The following is a 23731-nucleotide window of genomic DNA, read 5'->3' as shown; positions in this document are numbered from 1 at the left end:
CTAATAAAGAAAATCATGAGAACGCCCACATTTCTGTTTTTGAGCTATCAGTGCATGAAAAAACCCCACATTTGGAACTGTGAGATTAGGTTTGACATAAATACACTTCCGTGTGTAAAATAGAAAACTATAATGGGAACCTCCTGCAAGGGGCACACAGGGAGCCCAGCTTGGTGCTCTGGGATGACCTCGGGGGGTGGGGTGGGGAGGGGAAGCCGGGAGGGACGGGATACACGAATACATATAGCGGATTCACGTCTTTGTATAGCAGAAACACGACACTGTAAAGCAATCATAAGCCAGTTAAAAAAAATGTTTGTACTCACTTGGAATATACATTTGGGATATGCCAAGTCATTTCAGTCATGTCCGACTCTTTGCAACCCTGTAGCCTGCCAGGCTCCTCTGTCCATCAGATTCTCCAGGCAAGGATATGGAGTGGGTTGCCATGCCCTCCTCCAGGGGATCTTCCCCACCCAGGGATCAAACCCGTGTCTCTTAAGTCTCCTGCATTGGCAGTCGGGTTCTTTACCACTAGTGCCATCTGGGAAAGCCCATATGTTTGGGCCAGTGTTGAATGAAAGTTGTATTTGCATTGCCCACAGGGGCGTTTCTAAGCAATGTAGTAGTAATGGCTTCAGCAAAAAGGCAGAGTACCAATCGATCTTTGACAACTCTAACCCCGACTCTTATAAATTCTGGTTCACAAATGACTGATATCTCCTTAATCTGAAACAGAAAGAAATCTTTTACATGCCTAAATGATACTTTTAGGCAACAAATTGTTAACTCCACTATATACAGTTGAAAGCAAAAGCGTCATACACTGCATGTTTGTATCTCCTCAAAGCACCCAATTGTGCTTTGCTTGCAGGAAGTAATCAATAGATGGTTATTGAATTTAGAATGTACCTCTTCCCAATCAGTGAAGTTTAATATATTTCTATTTCAGAACGCCTATTAATTTTTCAGCACTAGTAAGCCTTTAAAAAAAATCCATTTGAGATATGTTTAAGAGTTCACAAGGGGTTGCAAAGAGTCGGACATGACCGAGTTACTAACACTTTCACTTTCTTCACTTTAAGAGTTCACAGCAAATACCATTATATGAATGATTGAGAAAATACCGTTAAATGAAGCATGCTTATTCAACAGACCAGTAGCCATTGATAAAATGTAATTTAATTTAATCATTTAAATTTACATTGTTAATGTACAAGAGCATTTCTTTCAAACACAAGGTTAACACCCAGTAAAGAGCAATGCTGATAGAGGAGCAGAGAAACTTTGGAAAACTCTGCCGTCTGAAATGGAAGCAAGGCACTCTCCATTAACAGCTGGTGGATTCCTGATTCTGCCCACAGAAGGCATATTAGCACTGAGAGAGCTCTCCCACAAGGGAAGATCACCTGCTTTACTTCTTTGCTGTCCTCTTCTGAGCTAGTTCGGTCATCCACTCTGTATAAACTTGTGTGTCAACACTGAGACCAAAAAAAAAAAAAAGAGAGCTGAACTGACAGATGACTTGCTGGCGGTCTGGGGGGCTCTCATAGTCGTAGTAACTATGGAAGACAGAGGAACACTGGCTATGCTCTTTATTTTCAGCACTAGTGTCTGGACCTATAACTAAAAACCTTCTTCATTCCTTCCAACCGACCAATATCGACTAAAAAGTCTTTTCCTTAAATCTAATGGGTGTAACAATAACAAGTGACAGCATTTCTCCAGGGCTCTGGTTTTCTGTTTTGTTTCTCCTTTAGAGACATGACAGAAAACAAGGATTAACATTCTAAGACGAACGGTGCACAAAAGGGTTATATGTATGCACAGCATTTCTAATTTATTCAAATTCAACTTGAATTTGGTCTGAAGCTACCTTGTATGAAATGTCAGCTTTCCTGATATTTAGTAATGTCTATTACGTCTGCATATAAACTCAAACAATTACTGCAAAAGTACGACTTTACTCATGGTAAAATGTAAGTATTAGTGGTTATTTTTAAAAGCCTGTTTTCCTGCAGATGCAGTAAATTAAGTAAGAAGACCATGGAAAGAAGAATTAGGCCCTAGTCTTGATTTTGTTACCAGCCATTTGATCTTGGTAGCTCTGCCTTTTGCTGGGCCCCAGTTCTCTTCTCTATGAATTTCAGGGAGGGGTGGACTAGTTGACAAGTCAGGCCCCTTCTAACATTCCAAGATCCTAACATTCCAGATCCTATCATCTCGATATTAATAGAAAAATAATCTCTCACAAAAGCTCACACAAACATAATACAAGATCAAATATCAGAATGACACTTGGAAAAAAACATATATGATTTGCTATCTGGGCTCTCCTTTGCAGCAATTAGGCAATCATTTGGCATTTGTTTGATTGTATAATTTAATGACAATATAAACAGCATAGTTTTGTCATGTTTCCTTTAAAAAGACTAAAGCAAAAATGGTTTAAAGCTAACAAAAACTACTATGACATCAGTTTGACATTCAGAGTTTGTTTCTTAGCAAAATGGCCAAAGATATTTTGACTTGATACAGAGTATATATATATAATATAAAGTTACTTTTAGACCTAAAAATCTTCAAACATTATTTGAATTTAGCAAAACATAAGCAAAATTTTAATATCAAAGTGCTAAACAGTACTGCCTTAAAAGTCACTGCAAATGAACCATAAAATAACCACATGGAAAGTAACATTTATTTTACAAATGGTTAATAAAAAGACACATTATAAATATATATGTAACCTGCTATATTTATATATATATTTGCTTATTTAATTTCTAAGTGGTGTATCCAAGTTCACTGTGAACACCCCATTTAAGTACTCTGTAACTCAGCTTCCAGGAGCTGGTGGTCTTGCAATAAATACAGGCAAAGCTATTACAATATAACGTGCATACAAATGTTTATACAAATAAGGACACTATGCAACAAATTATCTCTTAATAATACGGCATTAACAGTATAAACATACAAAAGGGAGTTCGAACACGGAATGTTGAAACGCAGCTGCTAATTCTTTCTAGTACTTACATTCACACTGTTTTTTTTTTAATAATAAGACTTGCCTGTTCTCCAAAATTGTCTCATTAACCAATAACAAAAATTAAATTATATATACTTTAAAAAACTTTATTATCCCTGGTGCTTACCCTGTATGATCCATTTCTACTTATTTGCATGTTCTCATCTAGGGTTCAAATACTTGAAACTTATTGAATGCTCCTGGGGCTTCTGAATGAATGCGAGTCAGTTTCTACAGTTGAAGCAAGTTTAGGGAACTCTGGCAGGATTTACAAAACATGACAAAAAAGAAGCTGTGTGGCAATCCATCTCATAATCTGAGCCCTCTTTAGGACAGTCGGACAGTTAGGGCAGGGGTCTGGCTCCATCAGGAACGGCCTAAAATCTTGGATGGACCATACCTCAGAAGGGTTCCACAGGGCAGGTGGACAGAGCCTCTGCTGGGGAAATTAGCATGTGTCATTTGCTAACATGACCGCCTCCTTTTTATTTCCATACAAAATAAAGGAGAGTTAATAAACAAGACTCAGTAAGACAGCACTTTAAAAATTGCACTTGCATATGGGAGTGAACAGCCATTATCGTTTGCTATGTCTGATGTATAGGTAACCCTCCATCTTTCACCATTTCTTAAAATAAAATAAAGGAAGAAGAAACTAAGAGGAGAAAATTTCTGCCTTGTTTGCACCACATACGTACCCTTGATACAAGAAGTGTACTCTAAAGGGATCAGTCTCAAGACACCTCCTACCCTGGCGAACAACCCTCGGCTGTTCTTGTTTTTAAATACAAACCAACTATAATTGTATTCCCCAAAAAGAGTTTTAAAACAGTTATATTATCCTTTTTTTTTTTTTCCTGCTGGGATAGCATTGTCCAAAAGTGCTTTGTTAGCAATTTCTTAGAAAACCCTCATGAACTATACCCTCCTCCCACCCCAAGCCCAAAACCTAAATATAAAACACAACCCCAACACAATACTCTGCAAGTTTTCTGGCTTTCAGATGTAAGGAAAAGTGCCAGGACAAAAAAAAAAAAAGTCTTTCATTTCGACAGGAGCTTGCTTGCTTTCTCTCTTAAGGAAGGACAGAAAATGGTAGGTGTCCAGACCCCCTCCCTCTGCTACTCAGCAAGCGGCGGCTGGCAGACGAGGCAGCCCCCTGCTCCGGCTGCTCCCGCTCAGAAGGGCAGGGTGTCCAGGAAGAGCTTGTCGATGACGGAAGGCGGGGACACCAAGTCTTCCAGCTTCAGGTAGAAGATGCGCTGGAGGCCCAGGGTGCAGATCTTCCGCAGCTCCACCAGGGCACGCAGGACCTTGGGCTCCGCGGGCTCCAAAGCCTGTCCCTTGCTCTGGTGCTCCTTCAAGCTGCTTGTGATCTTGTTGCGGAGCTCCTCCACTCTCTTTGGTTCTTTTAACCCATGTCGTTCTGCAGAGGGATAGAAAAGGATGGGAAAATTGAGGAGGCAGCTACATCGTAAAAAACCCCGAATTCCTCATGGAGGCCTGTGTCCTGTTCTGCCAGTTGGGATGGCATTTTGCAGTCACAGTGCCCTCCCTCTTAGAGGGAGTTCGTGGCCTTCAGTATCAAATGCAGCTTCCCAGGTGGTGTGAGTGGTAGAGAACCCACCTGCCAACGCAGGAGACATGAGAGACACAGGTTCGATCCCTGGGCTGGGAAGTTGCTCTGGAGGAGGGCATGGCAACCCACTGCAGTATTCTTGCCTAGAGAATCCCCATGGACAGAAGAACCTGGCAGGTTATAGTCCATGGGGTTGCAGAGTCGGACACCACTGTAGTGACTTAGCACGCACGCACACAGTAGCAAACAGCACTAGGGACTGAATCTCAGTCCTGTCACTTACCCAGTGTCCCCTAGAGTCCCTTAACTTCTGAGCCACGATTTCCTTACACAATGAAGATAAAAATCATACCCAATTCAGAGTTTCTAGGAGGACCAGCTTGGCTGAATAACACAGATGAAGCACACAGTTCCCAGCACAGAGCCACAGTGAAAGAATAACAGGGTGGTTACTATTTTGCACACATTATCTGACTGAGGTCTTACAAAAGCCCGGTAAGGAAGCAACTCTTTTCAGAGTGATGCAGACACACATCCAGGTAAATGAGAAAATGTTGCCATCCTGACCCTCACTTGGTAGTGGGGGCTGTAATTTTCCATTTGCAAAAGCGGCCCCGATACAAAGTGCATTCTTGTGTTTTGATGCATTGAGAAGAATCTGGATTTTCTTTTCTTTATCCCCTCCCTCCCCACTCCCATACTCCTATTGACCTATACCTGGCACATGTTTCTCATCTGTGGAGATGGAAAAGTCAAAGAGAAGAAGAGGAGGACCCGAGGAGGTGATGCAATCATTTCGTAACGTGGCAAGACATGAACACCAGTAATCTTATATTTCATGAAATAATATATAAAATTATCCCTATGTTAAAGAGTATGATCTCTTATTTTGTATAGATGGTTAAATGGTTTTCCCAAAGTCACACAACTGCTAAGAACTGGGATTTGAACCCAGTCTTCTGAGGCAGCCTCTGTCCTCTGGCTCCAGAGCAATGTTGCATCTCCTGTGAACAAAAAGGAGCCTGACACTCAGGCCAATCAGTTTGCTCTCCCTCAGCATGTAGATTTCAGAGCCTCTTTCCTGAAAGAAGACATTGGTCCCTGTTATCTCAGTCAAAGTTTTCATCTCTCAGTATCTGCATGCTAAGTCGCTTCAGTCGGGTCTGACTCTTTGAGACCCCATGGACTGTAGCTTGCCAGGCTCCTTTGTTCATGGAATTCTCCAGGCAAGAATACTGAAGTGGGTAGCCATCCCGTTTTCCAGAGGATCTTCCTGAATCTTCCTAAGCCAGGGATCAAACCCAGGTCTCCTGCATTGCAGGCAGATTCTTTACCACTAGTGCTGCCTACTGTCTACTCAAGAGCAAAGATTCTGGCTGCAAACTTGGCAGCAGATTTCAAAAGCTATGAAATGTTCATCGTCTCTGACCAAGCAATCCCACTCTTGGGAATTTATCTGAAGAAAACGTTGAACAAAAGAATAAGACTGTATGCATGAAGACCCTTGGGGTGGCATCACCTAGAATCTAGAAAAATTGCATAGATGAACTTATGTGCAGGGCAAGAGTAGACATGCAGATGTAGAGAACTGGCATGTGGGCGGGCAGGGTGGGGAAGGGGAGGGTGGGATGCACTGGGAGATTAAGTTTGACATAAATACATTACCGTGTGTAAAACGGATAGCTAGCGGGAAGCTCCTACAGAGTGTGGGGCGTTCAGTTCGGAGCTCTGTGATGAAGTAGAGGGGTGGGATGTGGGTGAAGAAGTGGGGTCCAAGACGGAAGGGATTTATATATTCATATGCCCGATTCACTTTCTTGTGTGGCAGAAACTAGTACAACATTGTAAAGCATTATACTCCAATTAAAAAAAAACAGAAAAGGATAAAGTGAAGGAAAATAGGGAAAGTGTTGAGTAAAAAATAGTATGTCCTCATAATGGAAGATTCTGTAGACATCAAAAAGGACATGAAGGCTGTGAAGCAACATGGCAGAATACATACTGTTACATTAAATAAAGAATGGAATACAAGATGGTATCTAAGCTGTGCTACCATCTATGCAAAAACTATTCTGATATCTAGAGAAGGGCGAATGGAGTAGGAAATGGCAACCCACTCCAGTATTTTTGCCTGGAAAATTCCATGGACAGAGGAACCTGGTGGGCTCCAGTCCGTGAGTTTGCAAAGAGTCAGACACGACTGAGCAAGTGAACACACACACAGAAGGGGGAACGGAAACAGAAAAATGAAAATATTCATGAGACTGGCAGATCACTCTTTTCTTTGAAAATATCCAGGTTAATGGTATTGGTATAAGAAACAATGTTAAAATAGAACAAACTGGGATTTGCTTCCTTGTGAAACCTTTTTGTTGCTGTAACATGATCAGTCATCCTGCTGATAGTAAATTCTATTAAATCCTGAGATATATCAAATTAGGTTCATAATGCAGGGAGAGATGCTTTTCCCAGAATAAAATACCAATCCATTGATTTAAGCTTTCCCTTCCCTTCCGTGCCTCATGCCTTGCACTATATTCAGGATCCTATATTCATTATCAGAAGAAAGAAACTGAGCAATGTGTGGGCTGGATTTCAGGAGGGGGTTGATTATGGAACTCTGTAACCAGACGTTCTCATGGCCAAACTCACAGAAGGAGCCTCAGAGTTTTCCCTGCTCTCCAACCAGTTGTGACTGCTCGATAACTATGGCAACCATTATTTATTCAGTGAATTCAAGTGGAGATCGATACCTCCTGCCAGCTGGATCAACCCTAGGCCTGGAATTCCTTGAGGAATTCAGAGACACTCCTGTTAGAAGCCAAAGGCACCTTCTTTGTTGTGTTGAACAGCTACTGGATTTGTGGCTTCTTTGCTCTTTCAAAAGGGTTGAGATAAAATTCAGTCTCCAGGCAAGCTACTGCCAGCAGTCAGCAAGACTTTCAAATCACTAGGGAGTCACTAAGTGTCTGAGACCTTCCCAATAATCTGAAATTCCTGAAAACCCCAGTCGCCGACATTTCAGTGTCAGGGAACCTCCGTTTCTTCTTGCAGCTTGGTAAGCACGGTTGCAGAGCTGACGTACACGGAGTTCATAAATTCTAGGGCGGATCAGACATTTGGATTTTCCCCTTTCCTATATACAGATTTCAGTTTAAGATATTTGTCCACCATTTAATAAAGCAAGCTTCTCAGAATCTCTTGCATTTTGATCTACATCATTTTCATCCAATATGTATTTTAACTCAGCTTCGTGTATTCAAAACTTTAAAACACAGATTCTGTAAAGAATCTGCCTGCCAAAGCAGGAGATGTCAGAGATGTGGGTTCAATCCCTAGGTCGGTAAGATCCCCCGGAGGAGGAAATGACAACCCCCTCCAGTATTCTTGCCTGGAGAATTCCATGGACAGAGGAGCGTGGCAGGCTCCAGTCCTTAGGGTTGCAAAGGAATGAGCATGCATGTCCACACATATGGATTTATGTGTCATAACCATAGAATATATAAATTGGAAAGAATTTGAGTCATTTAGTTCAAACTCTCTCCTAAGACAAGAGTCTCCACTACAAGATACCACAAAGACACCAGCCAGACCGGGAGTTCACTTTTACACCCTGATAATAAAAATATACTTAGTAGTATTTTACACTACATTTTAAAAACTTAGATTATTTTATTGCACCCTCACCATAACTCTATGAACTAGGCAGGACAAAGATCATCTTTATTCAGTGAATAAGAAGGTTAAGGCACAGAGAGTTAAGCGATTTGCCACTGTCCAAATTAACAAGTGGCTAATTTCTTTCATGCCAAGTCCAGAGATATTTCTATTATACCTGGTTGCCTTGAACATTGTTAGACTGTCCCTTCTCTTCCTGAGATGAACTCAGCCTCCCTGTAACTCCCTCCTACTTTCTGTGTATCTAATTAGCTAATTGACTAATTGCTTCTTTCAACAAATATTTGAGTATCTGTTCCGTGCCAAGCAGTGTTATAGCCACTGGGGTTAGAACGGTGTGCAAAGCAGAGCAGCTTCCCCGGTGGCTCAGACGGTAAAGAATCTGCCTGCAATGCGGCAGACCCGGGTTTGATCCCTGAGTCAGGAAAACCCCCTTGAGAAGGGAATGGCAACCCACTCCAGTATTCTTGCCTGGAAAATCTCACAGACAGAGGAGGCTGGCAGGCTACAGTCCATGGGGTCACAAAGAGTTGGACACCACTGAGCAACTTTCACTTTCCGTGCCAAGCAGTGTTATAGCCACTGGGGTCAGAACAGTGATCAGAGCACCGGGGTCAGAACAGTGACCAGAGCACTGGGGTCAGAACAGTGACCAGTGACCAGAGCACCGGGGTCAGAACAGTGAGCAGTGACCAGAGCACCGGGGTCAGAACAGTGACCAGAGCACCGGGGTCAGAACAGTGACGAGTGACCACAGCACTGGGGTCAGAACAGTGATCAGAGCACCGGGGTCAGAACAGTGACCAGAGCACTGGGGTCAGAACAGTGACCAGTGACCAGAGCACTGGGATCAGAACAGTGATCAGAGCACTGGGGTCAGAACAGTGACCAGTGACCAGAGCACCGGGGTCAGAACAGTGAGCAGTGACCAGAGCACCGGGGTCAGAACAGTGACCAGAGCACTGGGGTCAGAACAGTGACCAGTGACCAGAGCACCGGGGTCAGAACAGTGAGCAGTGACCAGAGCACCGGGGTCAGAACAGTGACCAGAGCACCGGGGTCAGAACAGTGACGAGTGACCACAGCACTGGGGTCAGAACAGTGATCAGAGCACCGGGGTCAGAACAGTGACCAGAGCACTGGGGTCAGAACAGTGACCAGTGACCAGAGCACTGGGATCAGAACAGTGATCAGAGCACCGGGGTCAGAACAGTGAGCAGTGACCAGAGCACCGGGGTCAGAACAGTGACCAGTGACCAGAGCACCGGGGTCAGAACAGTGACCAGTGACCAGAGCACTGGGGTCAGAACAGTGATCAGAGCACCGGGGTCAGAACAGTGACCAGTGACCAGAGCACTGGGGTCAGAACAGTGACCAGTGACCAGAGCACCGGGATCAGAACAGTGATCAGAGCACCGGGGTCAGAACAGTGACCAGTGACCAGAGCACTGGGGTCAGAACAGTGACCAGAGCACCGGGGTCAGAACAGTGACCAGTGACCAGAGCACTGGGGTCAGAACAGTGATCAGAGCACCGGGGTCAGAACAGTGACCAGTGACCAGAGCACTGGGGTCAGAACAGTGACCAGTGACCAGAGCACTGGGATCAGAACAGTGACGAGTGACCACAGCACTGGGGTCAGAACAGTGATCAGAGCACTGGGGTCAGAACAGTGAGCAGTGACCAGAGCACCGGGGTCAGAACAGTGACCAGTGACCAGAGCACTGGGGTCAGAACAGTGATCAGAGCACCGGGGTCAGAACAGTGACCAGTGACCACAGCACTGGGGTCAGAACAGTGACCAGTGACCACAGCACTGGGGTCAGAACAGTGATCAGAGCACCGGGGTCAGAACAGTGACCAGTGACCAGAGCACTGGGGTCAGAACAGTGACCAGTGACCACAGCACTGGGGTCAGAACAGTGACGAGTGACCAGAGCACTGGGGTCAGAACAGTGACCAGTGACCAGAGCACCGGGGTCAGAACAGTGACCAGAGCACCGGGGTCAGAACAGTGACCAGAGCACTGGGGTCAGAACAGTGAGCAGTGACCAGAGCACCGGGGTCAGAACAGTGACCAGTGACCAGAGCACCGGGGTCAGAACAGTGAGCAGTGACCAGAGCACCGGGGTCAGAACAGTGACGAGTGACCACAGCACTGGGGTCAGAACAGTGATCAGAGCACCGGGGTCAGAACAGTGACCAGAGCACTGGGGTCAGAACAGTGACCAGTGACCAGAGCACCGGGGTCAGAACAGTGACCAGTGACCAGAGCACCGGGGTCAGAACAGTGAGCAGTGACCAGAGCACCGGGGTCAGAACAGTGACGAGTGACCACAGCACTGGGGTCAGAACAGTGATCAGAGCACCGGGGTCAGAACAGTGACCAGAGCACTGGGGTCAGAACAGTGACCAGTGACCAGAGCACCGGGGTCAGAACAGTGACCAGTGACCAGAGCACCGGGGTCAGAACAGTGACCAGTGACCAGAGCACCGGGGTCAGAACAGTGACGAGTGACCACAGCACTGGGGTCAGAACAGTGACCAGTGACCAGAGCACCGGGGTCAGAACAGTGACGAGTGACCACAGCACTGGGGTCAGAACAGTGATCAGAGCACCGGGGTCAGAACAGTGACCAGAGCACTGGGGTCAGAACAGTGACCAGTGACCAGAGCACTGGGGTCAGAACAGTGATCAGAGCACCGGGGTCAGAACAGTGAGCAGTGACCAGAGCACCAGGGTCAGAACAGTGACCAGTGACCAGAGCACCGGGGTCAGAACAGTGACCAGTGACCAGAGCACTGGGGTCAGAACAGTGATCAGAGCACCGGGGTCAGAACAGTGACCAGTGACCACAGCACTGGGGTCAGAACAGTGACCAGTGACCAGAGCACTGGGATCAGAACAGTGACGAGTGACCACAGCACTGGGGTCAGAACAGTGACCAGAGCACCGGGGTCAGAACAGTGAGCAGTGACCAGAGCACCGGGGTCAGAACAGTGACCAGTGACCAGAGCACCGGGGTCAGAACAGTGACCAGTGACCAGAGCACTGGGGTCAGAACAGTGATCAGAGCACCGGGGTCAGAACAGTGACCAGTGACCAGAGCACCGGGGTCAGAACAGTGACCAGTGACCACAGCACTGGGGTCAGAACAGTGATCAGAGCACCGGGGTCAGAACAGTGACCAGTGACCAGAGCACTGGGGTCAGAACAGTGACCAGTGACCACAGCACTGGGGTCAGAACAGTGACGAGTGACCAGAGCACTGGGGTCAGAACAGTGACCAGTGACCAGAGCACCGGGGTGAGAACAGTGACCAGAGCACCGGGGTGAGAACAGTGACCAGAGCACGGGCGTGAGAAGAGTGAGAACAGTGACCAGAGCGCGGGGGTGAGAACCGCGGGCAGAGTGAGCAGCAACAGCCCGCACTCCTAACCTGCCGCGTGTTAGTGTCCAAAGACACTGCTGGATTCCGGGGCATCCTAGCTAGCCATGCAGCAGACATCTCTGCTAGGAGAGAGAGGGAGGCAGGGAGGCAGGGAGGCAGGCAGTGGGGAGAAGGGACGCGAGGGAGGGAAGGAGAAGGTACGAAACAGAGAGAGATGGGGAGAGCCTGACTGAGTGAAAAAATGAAGCTATTTAGCTCTGTGCTCCTGCTCCTCCCTCCTCACCAGGTAAACATCTATTCACCCTGCAGACTGCAGACCAAGTATTTCTTCAAGGAAGCTTCCCTTTTTACTCCCAACCTAGATCTTGTTCTCCTATGGCATTTTCTCCATGTTTTTCCCTTTGAAGGATATAACAGGTGGAAATCAGATATTTTTTGTGACCAGTGCCCGCCTCTCCCATTAAATGTAAACTCCATGGACTGTTGCCCACTTTCTCACTATTCTATGGTTATTATTTGCAGTTTAACAAGATGTCCAATAATTTGCATGCAGGTGAAAGTTGGAGAAGCTGTTGTTACGGTCAATCCCAGTCCCCATAAGATGTTTGATATAGTATACAACTAGTGTTCATTCAATCTCTGTAAATCTCACTCCTCAAGGCAGGAACTCACTCCCCATGGCTGCTTATTCCAATTTCAAATAGTGCTGTCTTTTAGGAAGCTTTCCTTATGTTGAGCTAAATTTTGCCTTCCTACAGTTTACAGTTCTGCCTCTTAGGCCCACACAAGAAATGCCAAATCCTCTTCCTCATGGCAAGGATAAGGGGGCAAGGAAAGGAGTGATGGTACCATTAGCAGCCTCAATAAGGAAAAGGAACTTCTTTTGACTTTGAGCAGGTCTTGGCACAGGCCGACTGAGTAACAACAATAATACAGGTCCAGCCAAAGGGGAAGAAGAGCGCACCCGGGAAGAGACGTGTGTGTAACTCAGACACACACTAACAAACAAGACTTCCTGCTCGGAGCTCTACTTCTTCCTCTGGGAAGTCATCTCACTGCTGCTGCTCACGTCATAGCATCCTTTCCTGATGGGCAGCCCCACAGGCGCTGAGCCCACACTGATCAGGAAACCACACGGCGGTCAGCAACCTGTGCTCAGGCTTAACAGTGCATTTCGGGTTCTTCGATTTATCAGAGCAGGTGTCTGTCTCCCCAGTGAGACCCCAGACTCTTCAAGGATAAGGGATTTTATGCCTGGCACATAGCAGATGTTCAATAAATATAGAGTCACTCTGAATTAAAATAAGGTAGTTCTCAGGAATTCTGACTATCTTCTAATAGCAAAGTGGTGGGCTAAAAATAAATAACACAGGTTTTCCTAATTTGGGACACTTTCTGCTATTCACAATTAACCCACTCATTCAAGCAATATTTACCTTACGCCAGATACTTCTCAATGCTAAAGTAACTATAAAGGTGAATAAACCTCTCCCTTCCCTTAAGAAATCGTGAATCTAGCTGGAAAAGAAAGACACAAAGAAATTGCTTAGTGTTATGTGCACAAGTAACTGTCAGCATTTTGGGGGCTTCAAAGGTGGTGCCGGTGGTGAAGAATCCACCTGCCGACGCAGGAGACATGAGAGATGCGGGTTCGGTTGCTGGGTCGGGAAGAGCCCCCGGAGTAGCAAATGGCAACCCACTCCAGTACTCTTGCCTGGAAAAACCCACGGACAGAGGAGCCTGGCAGGCTACAGGCCACAGCGTCGCAAAGAGTCAAACACGACTGAAGGGACTTATGGATTCTTAGAACTGCCAGCTCTTCTTGGAAGTAAAACTTGTGCCATTTAGGGTAATAATAATAGGGATTTGTCTAATTTTTTTTTCTATAAAGTACACATTAGGTCATTCAATCTTTACAAGAAAACTACACGTAGACATCATTATCCCTATGAAAAAGGAGAAAACTGAGATTCAGAGAGGGTAAGGAACTTGCCCAAAATTGCACAGCTAGGAAGTAAGCATGGTGAAGACTTGAACCCAGTGCTCCAGTCTCCAACTCCCATGACATTCCTTCTCCACTACTGTTTTTTTTTTTTTAAAATATGGCCCTGGCAAGTTTTACATCTAGTTTTCCTGGCAATGCAGCTGATGGCTCTATGTGCCAGAAAAACAGAGTAACCAGGTAACCACTCTGAGTGAACAGAGGAGCTCCGAGAACAGCTGCTGGAGGGCGTGGCGGGATCGGCCCCCTACGGGGTTCTGTCACTTTCACTGCTTCCTGCCCCCTCCTCAGTCTCAGAGTTCACATTCCCACAAGGCAAAAGAGAAAGACTACAGAGAGACAAGAAAAGAGTGTCTTCTGCCTGATGGAAGACACGAGTAGGGAATGAAAGCCACAGGGAACACTGATTTAATGTAGTGTCTTGCAAAATGGCACTTGGGCACTCAAGATTATCTCTACTATCTGGTCTAAGCTGCCTTTCCAATCTCCTTCCCTTTCTACTCTGTGCTGTGCTGAATCGCTCAGCTGTGTCCGACTCTTTGCGACCCCATGGACTGTAGCCCGCCAGGCTCCTCTCTCCATGGGGACTCTCCAGGCAAGAACACTGGAGTGGGTTGCCATGCCCTCCTCCAAGGGATCTTCCCAACCCAGGGATCGAACCCAGGTCTCTTGCATTGCAGGTGGATTCTTTACCATCTGAGCCACCAGGAAAGCCCACAAATCCTGGAGTGGGTAGCCTATTCCTTCTCCAGGGGATTTTCCTGATCCAGGAATTGAACCCAGGTCTCTTGCATTGCAGGTGGATTCTTTACCAGCTGAGCTACCAGGGAAGCCCCTTTTACTCTATGGGAAATGCATTTTACTCTGCAGTTAGGTCATAACCATAAGCCATAAGATAAATATTACATAGAATCAAAGTTTTTCCCTGAAAATTCTTTAAGTTTTCCCAAAGTACAGGACATGCTCTCAGCTCTCACCATCAGAAGCAGGCAGTCCTCGGCCCACAGTGGATTCATGGCTTCTTTCTCACGCTCATTCTAAGACACAGCATCATCAAGTGTAGTAGCTTGTATTCTCTTAGTTTTTCTGTTCTTTCTACTGAGATTACACATAGGATTTAACAGACCTACGGTATAGCATAGTGGCCTATATGGGAAGAGAATCTGAAAGACAGTGGATATATGCATATGCACAACTAGTCACTTTGCTCTACACCTGAAACTAACACCCTGTAAATCAGCGATGCGCCCATAACACCCTCAAGGAAAGGGAAAAATAAAAAAATGCATGATGCAACTCCAGCTCCTTGCTTCTCCCCAGAATGTGAAGACTTCCACGGCCGCCTCCGCTAAGCAGTTCCCTCCGCTGCACAGTAGAATGTCCTTCCTCTAAACGGCCTCATTTCTACACGCCATCTCCTTGGGAAGCCATGCATGACCAGTACCTCCATTTTCCTTTAACCCCAAAGTTCTAGCAGTAATCTGAACTTCCCCTGCCCTGAATCTATCCCTTTTAAGGACATGAGCACTCACTACCATACCCTGAGTTCACTACACCAACACATATGACTTCCTAGTAGACCATACACTTTTCTGCTGTGACTTCTGACAGCAGAATTCACACATGGCTCATCTTGGCATCCCTGGAGACTGTCACCATGCCCCACATAGAGTAGGACCTCAATCGTTACTTAGTGAACAATACTTACAAAATGTAGTAATTCCATACTAACTTTTGATGTGGGGGGATTCTTACTTATTTATTACACATAATTAACTGCAACTAGATATCACCTCATTGGCATTCTATCAGAAGCAAGGTGTTTCCATTACTCCTATGTCAGGAATATAGGAGTGGCTAGGGTAGATAAAGTGAGGACCTAAAAACATGAGACAGCCACAACTGTGGGGAACTCCCTTTTACTGCGCGAAAGGAGAGTGATCTGAAAAAAACCATTTCCTGCCCCACCTTGCCACCTAGTTTTTTTATCAGGGCAGAGAAACAGAAATAGAGGAAGGAAAAAAAAAAAAAAAAGAATTAGGAAAAAATGTCATGTCTGTACAGACTACCAATGTGGTACAGATTCTTAATAACTTTCCTGGAAGCAAGACTGGTTAAATGTCTGAAACCCCATTTCCTTTTGATGAGTTCCGTGTGGTTTGGAGCAGACAATCTGGGGACAAATTTTCTCCTGCCAATAGCCCAACTGATCACAATCACCTTTTATGATTAATGGAGTTTCTCAGAGGTCAAGATTTCAGGGAAGCCCACGTTCAAATGAAAATTAACATCCAGAACAACGTGCGCTGCCGGTGCTCAGGCACTGCCTTTTCTGCCGTTTCCTGAAGTTTTCACACATCTCAACCCCTCTCCCAACCAGCAAATCACAGAGAGTTCTGTGATATCCAGAAATGAGAGAAAAGGCCTTGTTTTTCTTGTGTATTCTAACTACAGCACCTAAAACAACCCGCTCGGCAGAGGCCGTGGGACTGGCAGCAGGATCTGGAGGCACCCCTCAAGGACTGGGTCCTCTGTCAGCGCCTGGTAAGTGCAGCCAGATTTCTTTAACATCACTGTCTTTCTTCAAGCCTCTCTCCAGCATCCTAGGAGATATTCACCACACACACTGCCTTCTAAGGCTACCACCTGTTTCCTCATGCCACCGAGTTTGATTTTGGACTGTTAGGGTTTGTGGAAAGGGCAGGCATGTGCCTGATTTGAGGGAGTCCCTGTCACCATCCCTCCAGGACGGAAGATAAATGGAGCGAGCACCTGTTCTGAAACCAGTTTGGCTACATCACAAACCTAGTTATCTGTCATCCTTGCTGCTGCCAGAGGGAATAGATATTATTGTCCCCATTTTACAGATGGGGAAACTGAGTTCAGAGAAATGCATTTCTCAGTAGTATGCACTTATTAAATACGTGATCCCAGATTCAAACCTGGGGTGGTGGTCTCCAACATCCTTGCAATTTCTGCCATGCAACCTGGTTCCTCGCTGAGCAAGTCTCCACATAAATGGGCAGAGGCTGAGCAGCTATAGGCGGCTCAGCGGCAAAGGATCTGCCTGCAATGCAGGAGACACACGTTCGATCCCTGGGTTGGGAAGATCCCCTGGAGAAGGAAATTGCAACCCACTCCAGTATTCTTGCCTGGGAAATCCCATGCAAAGAGAAGCCTGGCGGGTTACAGTCCATGGGGTCACAAAGAGTTGGACACGACTTACTGACGACACAGCTGCAGCAGGGAAGCATGTGTACCTGCCGCACACAGCACGCTGCAGGCAGAGGCGCGACCGGCACCTCCTTCTCCTAACTCCTAGGCCGTATTCTCCGCGCTGAACTGCCAGTCTCTCCAGGCTGGGACTGCGGGCACCCACATGCTGTGACCTCACTGCTGTCTATTAATTTCTGCCTAAAGGGTAAAACGGGGCTTCCCTGGTGGCTCAGACAGTAAAGCGTCTGCCTACAATGTGGGAGACCTGGGTTCGATCCCTGGCTTGGGAAGATCCACTGGAGAAGGAAATAGCAACCCACTCCAGTATTCATGCCTGGAAAATCCATGGACCGAGGAACCTGGTGGACGACAGTCCACAGGGTCGCAAAGAGTCAGACACGATTGAGCGACTTCACTTTCACTTAAAGGGTAACACAAAAAAAGATGTCAGCCTCAGGACCTCTTTTTAAACCAAACTTTCATATCTGGACTGCCTTTTTCCCTCTTAGTCTCTTTCCTGCTAAAATCTGTGCTCAAAACCAGCTGTCAGGGTAGACCTCTCTAAAATGCAAGCCTGGCCATGAAGCTCCTCTCTGCGGATCCCCACTGCTCTCAAGATAAACCCCAACCTTCTCATCCAAGTGTGAAGGGTTCTCCATGCCGTGCCTCACCCTAACCTATCACACCTGTCTCACTTCCCACCACTCTGGTTTTTAGACCTGAAATGTATGACAGCCACATTTTCAATGGCTTTAGCAAATTTATATTTATGCCTAGAATTCTCACGCCTTCCATTTTAGCCTGGAAAAATCCTATGTTTTTATCAAAGACCAGCTCATGTTGTCTCTTTTTTTTTTTTTCCTGGTTTGGATATATTTACATCTTAAAAAAAAATTTTTTTTAATGGAGTATCGTTGATTTACAATGTTGTGTTAGTTTTAAGTGCACAGCAAGTTGACTCTGTTATACGTATACATGTATTCATTCTTTTTTAGATTCTTTTACACTACCTCTTCCGAGATGACCATCTCCCACCATGGGTCTCTCATCACCTTGTATCCACTCTCACACTCAGCATCTGGGACCCACTCTCACATCCCCACCAGGGCACTCAGCGCCTGGTACCCACTCTCACACCCCCACTGGGGCACTCAGCACCTAGTACCCACTCTCACATCCCCACTGGGGCACTCAGTGCCTAGCACCCACTCTCACATCCCCACCGGGGCACTCAGTGCCTGGTACCCACTCTCACATCCCCACCGGGGCACTCAGCGCCTAGCACCCACTCTCACATCCCCACTGGGGCACTCAGCACCTAGTACCCACACTCACATCCCCACTGGGGCACTCAGTGCCTGGTACCCACTCTCACATCCCCACCGGGGCACTCAGTGCCTGGGACCCACTCTCACATCCCACTGGGACACTCAGCGCCTAGCACCCACTCTCACATCCCCACTGGGGCACTCAGCACCTGGTACCCACTCTCACATCCCCACTGGGGCACCCAGCGCCTAGCACCCACTCTCACATCCCCACCAGGGCACTCAGCGCCTGGGACCCACTCTCACATCCCCACCAGGGCACTCAGCGCCTGGTACCCACTCTCACATCCCCACCGTGGCACTCACCGCCTGGTACCCACTCTCACATCCCCACCGGGGCACTCAGCGCCTGGGACCCACTCTCACATCCCCACTGGGGCACTCAGCGCCTGGGACCCACTCTCACATCCCCACCAGGGCACTCAGCGCCTGGTACCCACTCTCACATCCCCACCAGGGCACTCAGCGCCTGGTACCCACTCTCACATCCCCACTGGGGCACTCAGCGCCTGGCACCCACTCTCACATCCCCACTGGGGCACTCAGCGCCTGGGACCCACTCTCACATCCCCACTGGGGCACTCAGCGCCTAGCACCCACTCTCACATCCCCACCAGGGCACTCAGCGCCTGGGACCCACTCTCACATCCCCACCAGGGCACTCAGCGCCTGGTACCCACTCCCACATCCCCACCGTGGCACTCACCGCCTGGGACCCACTCTCACATCCCCACTGGGGCACTCAGCGCCTGGGACCCACTCTCACATCCCACTGTGGCACTCAGCGCCTGGTATCACATGGACTCTTCTGCGTGCTCTATCCCTTCCAGGTGTGCGTGTTACCATCTCTGAAAACCCACCGAATTGCAGCAGAGTGCCTAGATCAGGGAGCACTTGTCAATGAACTATACTCAAATCCCATTTCCATAGTGATGTGCAATGTGTTGGCTTTATTTACTGAAAGCAAAGTTTAGCTGGCTCTGGTTTTTGTGTCTGTTTTTCTAAATTAACTAGATTTCATACTTTCCAGCTTTGAAGGTTTAACTGTCCTAGGAAGAGCCAAATGATTTTAAACCTGAGCTGGAAAGCCTCAGCTGAAAGCTAGCCTTTGAGCCCGGTTCATTCCAGTCCTGCTGGAGTGAAACATCTGTGCTTTCAATGTGTTTACTTTCTTCAGGTGTTCCCTTCTGTGTGCCTTCGAAAGACCCCTTAATCAAATCCATACTCTTGGAGACTGTTTCTTTTTGTTTTGTCAATGGTTTCCTTGGAAGCCTCTGGCAGGGAGACTTCTCATTCAGGACCAAAGACCAGGAGGAGCCTATTTCCACTTGGAATCCTGAGGGAACACACTGGTGTCCTATTCCTCCCATTGCACACACCTTTCATCTTCTTGGCCTTCATGTAAACCATGAGATGATGAACCAGCTTAGTCTCTTAATGTGCTCAGACACATCTCACTTTAGCTAACAGGCGATGTCCCAAGGAGGTGTGTGTAAACGATGCACATTTCGGATGCATCAGAAAGAAGGGCCCATGTGCCCCAGGATGCCTCTGGCCCTCTGTGAAACGCATCACCAGCCTAAAAAACATGTTTTCCACAGCCAGGAGGGTGTCAAGAATCTGAAACTTAATCCTCAGTCCAATGATCTAGCCTGTACTTGAGTCTGATGAAAAGGATGGGAGGTGAAAGCCGCTCTGGCTAGCCTCTTCTGGAGCCTCCATCTACTGTCACGACTTCACCAAGCCCCAGTTTGAACAAGAAGGATGAGATCGAACAGGAAACTCTGAAAGTGTGAAGCAGCAGGGGGGAGCTGGGCCTCAAGCAGCTACCGGGAGATGGTGCCCCTTTCTTATCCACTATGTTTTGTTCTTCTTTGTCATTCTGCCTCGGAATCGTTTACCTCCCAAAAGACAGACAGGAAGAGACATCTAGGGGGAGAAAGGCATAGCAGAGAAGCTGAATATGTTCCAGACTTCTGGTTTAAACCCTTAAAGTGGTTGAGTTGAACCGTTTTTGCTGTATATGAATACCAATTTTCCTCAGTCCTCTGCCAATTAAAGCTGCTGAATAAAGCTGTAAATAAATAAATGTGTGTTTTATGTGTATGTAGTTCTTTGGTTTTTACTTTGGGTTACTAGCCAAGGACTGCGGAGAAGCAAAGACCCACCCCTCTGCCCCACAAGACTAGGCTGGTTAAGGTAATCTTCCTTCAAAAGCTCCTGTAAAAATAACCCTGAAGCAGTGAGTCCAACTGCCCACAGTGACCCTATGGAAATTTAGATTTTCATATAACTGGGTTTACTGACAATAACCAAACCCACTGGGAATCCTCTTCCCTGGAAGTTCATGACAATAAGTTGCAGCTGTGTGTCTCCTGTTTTAAACTAGGATAAACCTAGCAGGGGACTTCCCTGGTGGTTCGGTGGTAAAGAATCTGACTGCCAATACAGGAGGAGTGGGTTCCATCCCTAGGTTGGGAGGATGCCCTGGAGAGGGAGACGGCATCCACCCCAGTACTCCAGCCTGGGAAAGCCTATGAACAGAGGAGCCTGGTGGGCTACAGTCCATGGGGTTGCAAAGAGTCAGACATGACTTAGTGTCCAAACAACAAACTCAGTGGATTTCAGCAAAGTGGGGCAATCATTTTCCTAATTTCCTAATTTTGGCTGTGTGAGTGACAGCCAAAGCCAGAACCAAACAGAAGCCGGAAAAAGAGAGACGGGGAGCCACTGTCCCTCCACGCCGCGTCAGGGCGGCGCTTACCTGTGACCATGCTCAGTGCTGACAGGCAGGCTAAGGCTTGGATATCAAGGTTCAGGCTCTGCAAACTTAAGGAAAAGTCTTTAATGGAGTCGAGCCACTCCCCAAATCCACGAAGGCACTGAAGTCGATGCAGGACAAGTCCGTTGCAGAACACAAACTTATCTTCAGCAGTGTTTGACCTACGAGAGAAAGTCGTCGGGGGGTGAGGATAGAGACACAAAAATAGGCCCATTCAATCTGTCCAGTGGGATAACGTCATAAGGCACCGGTACACACACAGCTTTGGGCAGCCTTCAAAACCCAGCATGGTGCTGTGAAACCCACCCAGACGCCCTCCATGAACAACCCTGGGATAAACAACCACTGCTAGTGGTCTGCTGACTCCCCTGCTAAGCCTCAGCCCTGGAGGTGCTCGGAGTAGGGCGTGTGCTCTCTTATGGGCAGATGCACTTTCTGGCTTGCCCTGGCATGGATGCTGGAAGTGAAGCCCAGTGCCCTGTCTCTCTGCGCCGTGAACACGAGACTGTTCCCTTCAGTGCTCCTCTGCCAGGACTTCTCTTTCATTTTCTTAAATGTCGAAAACTGATAAGGCCTGAGGTTAGACACTACAATTCCATTGTGCAGACTCTAAAAACACCAAGTCCTCTCAAGCGCCAGAAATCAATCATAAACTGAACAATGGTCTAAAGTAAAAAGAGTCCTTGTTTTGTACTACACTCTCTGCTTTTAGCAGCTGGGCTGTCGAGGGCTGTTTCTCAATCCACCCTGACAGTTTATATGACGTCCGGAGTGATCCCGTTCTTTTCTCATGAAAGGCACCCTGGCACGTCTAGTTAGCGCCACTTCTCTCTGGAGCCTTGGGCACTTGTTTAATCTTCCTGCGTTTCCTTATCCTTATCTATAAAACAGGAATTCTAATTGCTACCTCCAAAGAATGTTGTGGGAATTAAATAAAATAAAGAATTTGAAAGTCTATGCACAGTGCCTGAATACAAGAGGAGCCCAACCAGTGTTAGGTATAACTAATTCTGAATTTTAGGTGGACCTTAACTTAATCTTAACTCTCCTTTAATTTTCAAATCTCTTGCCACATCTCTCTCTCTCTTGGCCCACTGCAGTAACATGTTAATGTCTTTTTAGCTGTGCTTTTTAGAGAAATAACTTCATTCATTCATTCACTCAGCAAGTACTTCTTGAGCACAAAACCAGTGCCATTCCTTAGCTGGACATTGGAGAAAACCTGATGAATAGGGCCTACACGGCGTCCGCCCTCGTGGAGCTGATCTCTGACTTAATCCTTTGCTGCCCGCCCAATAGATCGTAGTCGTATTGCTGATTCAGCTTAGCGCCTGCACATGCAGGATTGGCTGTAATTATGCTAATTACTGGCAGTCTGGTTGTAACTCCACTTTGGTTTCTCCCACAGATCCCTCCCCAGAGGCACGCATGCACAGGACAGAATGATTCAATCTCAGGGTTTAAAACCCCGACCTCAGACCAGTGGCATCAGAATTGCTAGAAGATGACTTAAAAATGCAGATTTCTAAGTTAATATGTCACACTATGATTATATATATTTTTTCTTTTCCCTCATATTTCTTCTGATTTTTGCTTTATGTATCTTTGCTTCTCTGTTAGGTGTCTAATGGTTTATGATGTCTATCTTCTTTGTGAATTGTACATTTCATCATTAAAAATATTCATCTTTCATTTTAAAATATCAATAAGTACATTTAAAAATGCAGATTTCTAGACTTGCTTCAACGTAGATCCAAACCAAAACAGCTGGGAATGAGGCATGGGAATTTGCATCGTAAATGAGAGTTTTTGGTAACATGGTGTGAAACCCGGGAGTGGGTAGCAGGGAAGGGAAAGAGGGGAAAAGTGACGGTTTTTCCTATAATATTGGCAAAATGTTGGTATATATCTATAGGAATAAACATATAACTAAAAGGAAGCAAGGAAGGTAGAATTTAAAATGCTACATGTGAACTTTATGGCAGAAGCTTAGATTCCAGGTTCTAGCTTTTTGAAAAATCAGTTTCTCTTTGTTTTTGATGTCAGAGTGCGGTAAGCTGAACCAAATCTATTGATCTGGAAGCTCTTCTCTTGGAGTAAATACTGGAGGCTGCAAAGCTGTGGGAACTCTTTAGCGCCCCCTCTGGTGCATCAGAAAGTAACACTAAATGGAAACCTGGGAGGCAAAGGCAATGCTGAAAACACTGGCTCCCAGGAAATACCTTCTGCACCGGGAGAATCTTCCTGGAATCAGAATGACGGCGCTAAAAGGGGCTTTGCTGTGTGTGGTGCTTGGTCGCTCAGTCGTGTCCGGCTCTTTGCGACCCCAAAGGCTAGCCGGCCAAGCTCTTCTGTCCATGCAGATTCTCAAGGCAAGAATACTGCAGTGGGTTGCTATCCCTCCTGGAGGAAACCTTTCTAACCCAGGGATCAAACCCAGGTCTCCTGCAGCGCAGGCGGATTCTTTACCAGCTGAACTACCAGGGAAGCCCATCAATTGCCAAATCCAACCTTCTCATTGTATGAAGAAGGAAACTAAATTTCTGATGAAGCAAGTGACCTGCTTAGGGTTTTACAACAAGTCTGTTAAAACAGACTAGAACCCAGGAGACCCAGCTACCAGCCCAGCGTTCGATCCACTGCTCAGTTTTTTAACGCCTGGTCATATTACATATGTCCTTCTTGAGCAAACTTTTCCCCACTGACTTAGTTAAAGATCCAGC

At 46.7% G+C, this 23731-nt stretch overlaps 1 protein-coding gene across 2 annotated transcripts in view; it reads right to left on the bottom strand.

The window, feature by feature from the left end:
- Positions 1 to 1144: 1144 nt before the first annotated feature.
- The window catches only part of NR4A3 (nuclear receptor subfamily 4 group A member 3), a 45043-nt gene continuing 22456 nt past the window's right edge, over positions 1145 to 23731 (bottom strand). For both annotated transcript variants that reach the window (XM_061132378.1, XM_061132379.1), the window contains 2 exons: positions 20991 to 21169; positions 1145 to 4457 (listed from right to left, as the gene is read on the bottom strand). In XM_061132378.1, coding sequence (XP_060988361.1) covers positions 4210 to 4457; positions 20991 to 21169 — 427 coding nt within the window. In that variant the 3' untranslated portion in view covers positions 1145 to 4209. The remainder of the gene's footprint in view (positions 4458 to 20990; positions 21170 to 23731) is intronic.

This window comes from Dama dama, chromosome 29 (assembly GCF_033118175.1).
Source record: "Dama dama isolate Ldn47 chromosome 29, ASM3311817v1, whole genome shotgun sequence".
Lineage (NCBI taxonomy): Eukaryota > Metazoa > Chordata > Mammalia > Artiodactyla > Cervidae > Dama > Dama dama.
Note: the sequence above shows the minus strand (reverse complement) of the source record. Positions and strands in the feature narration are given on the sequence as shown.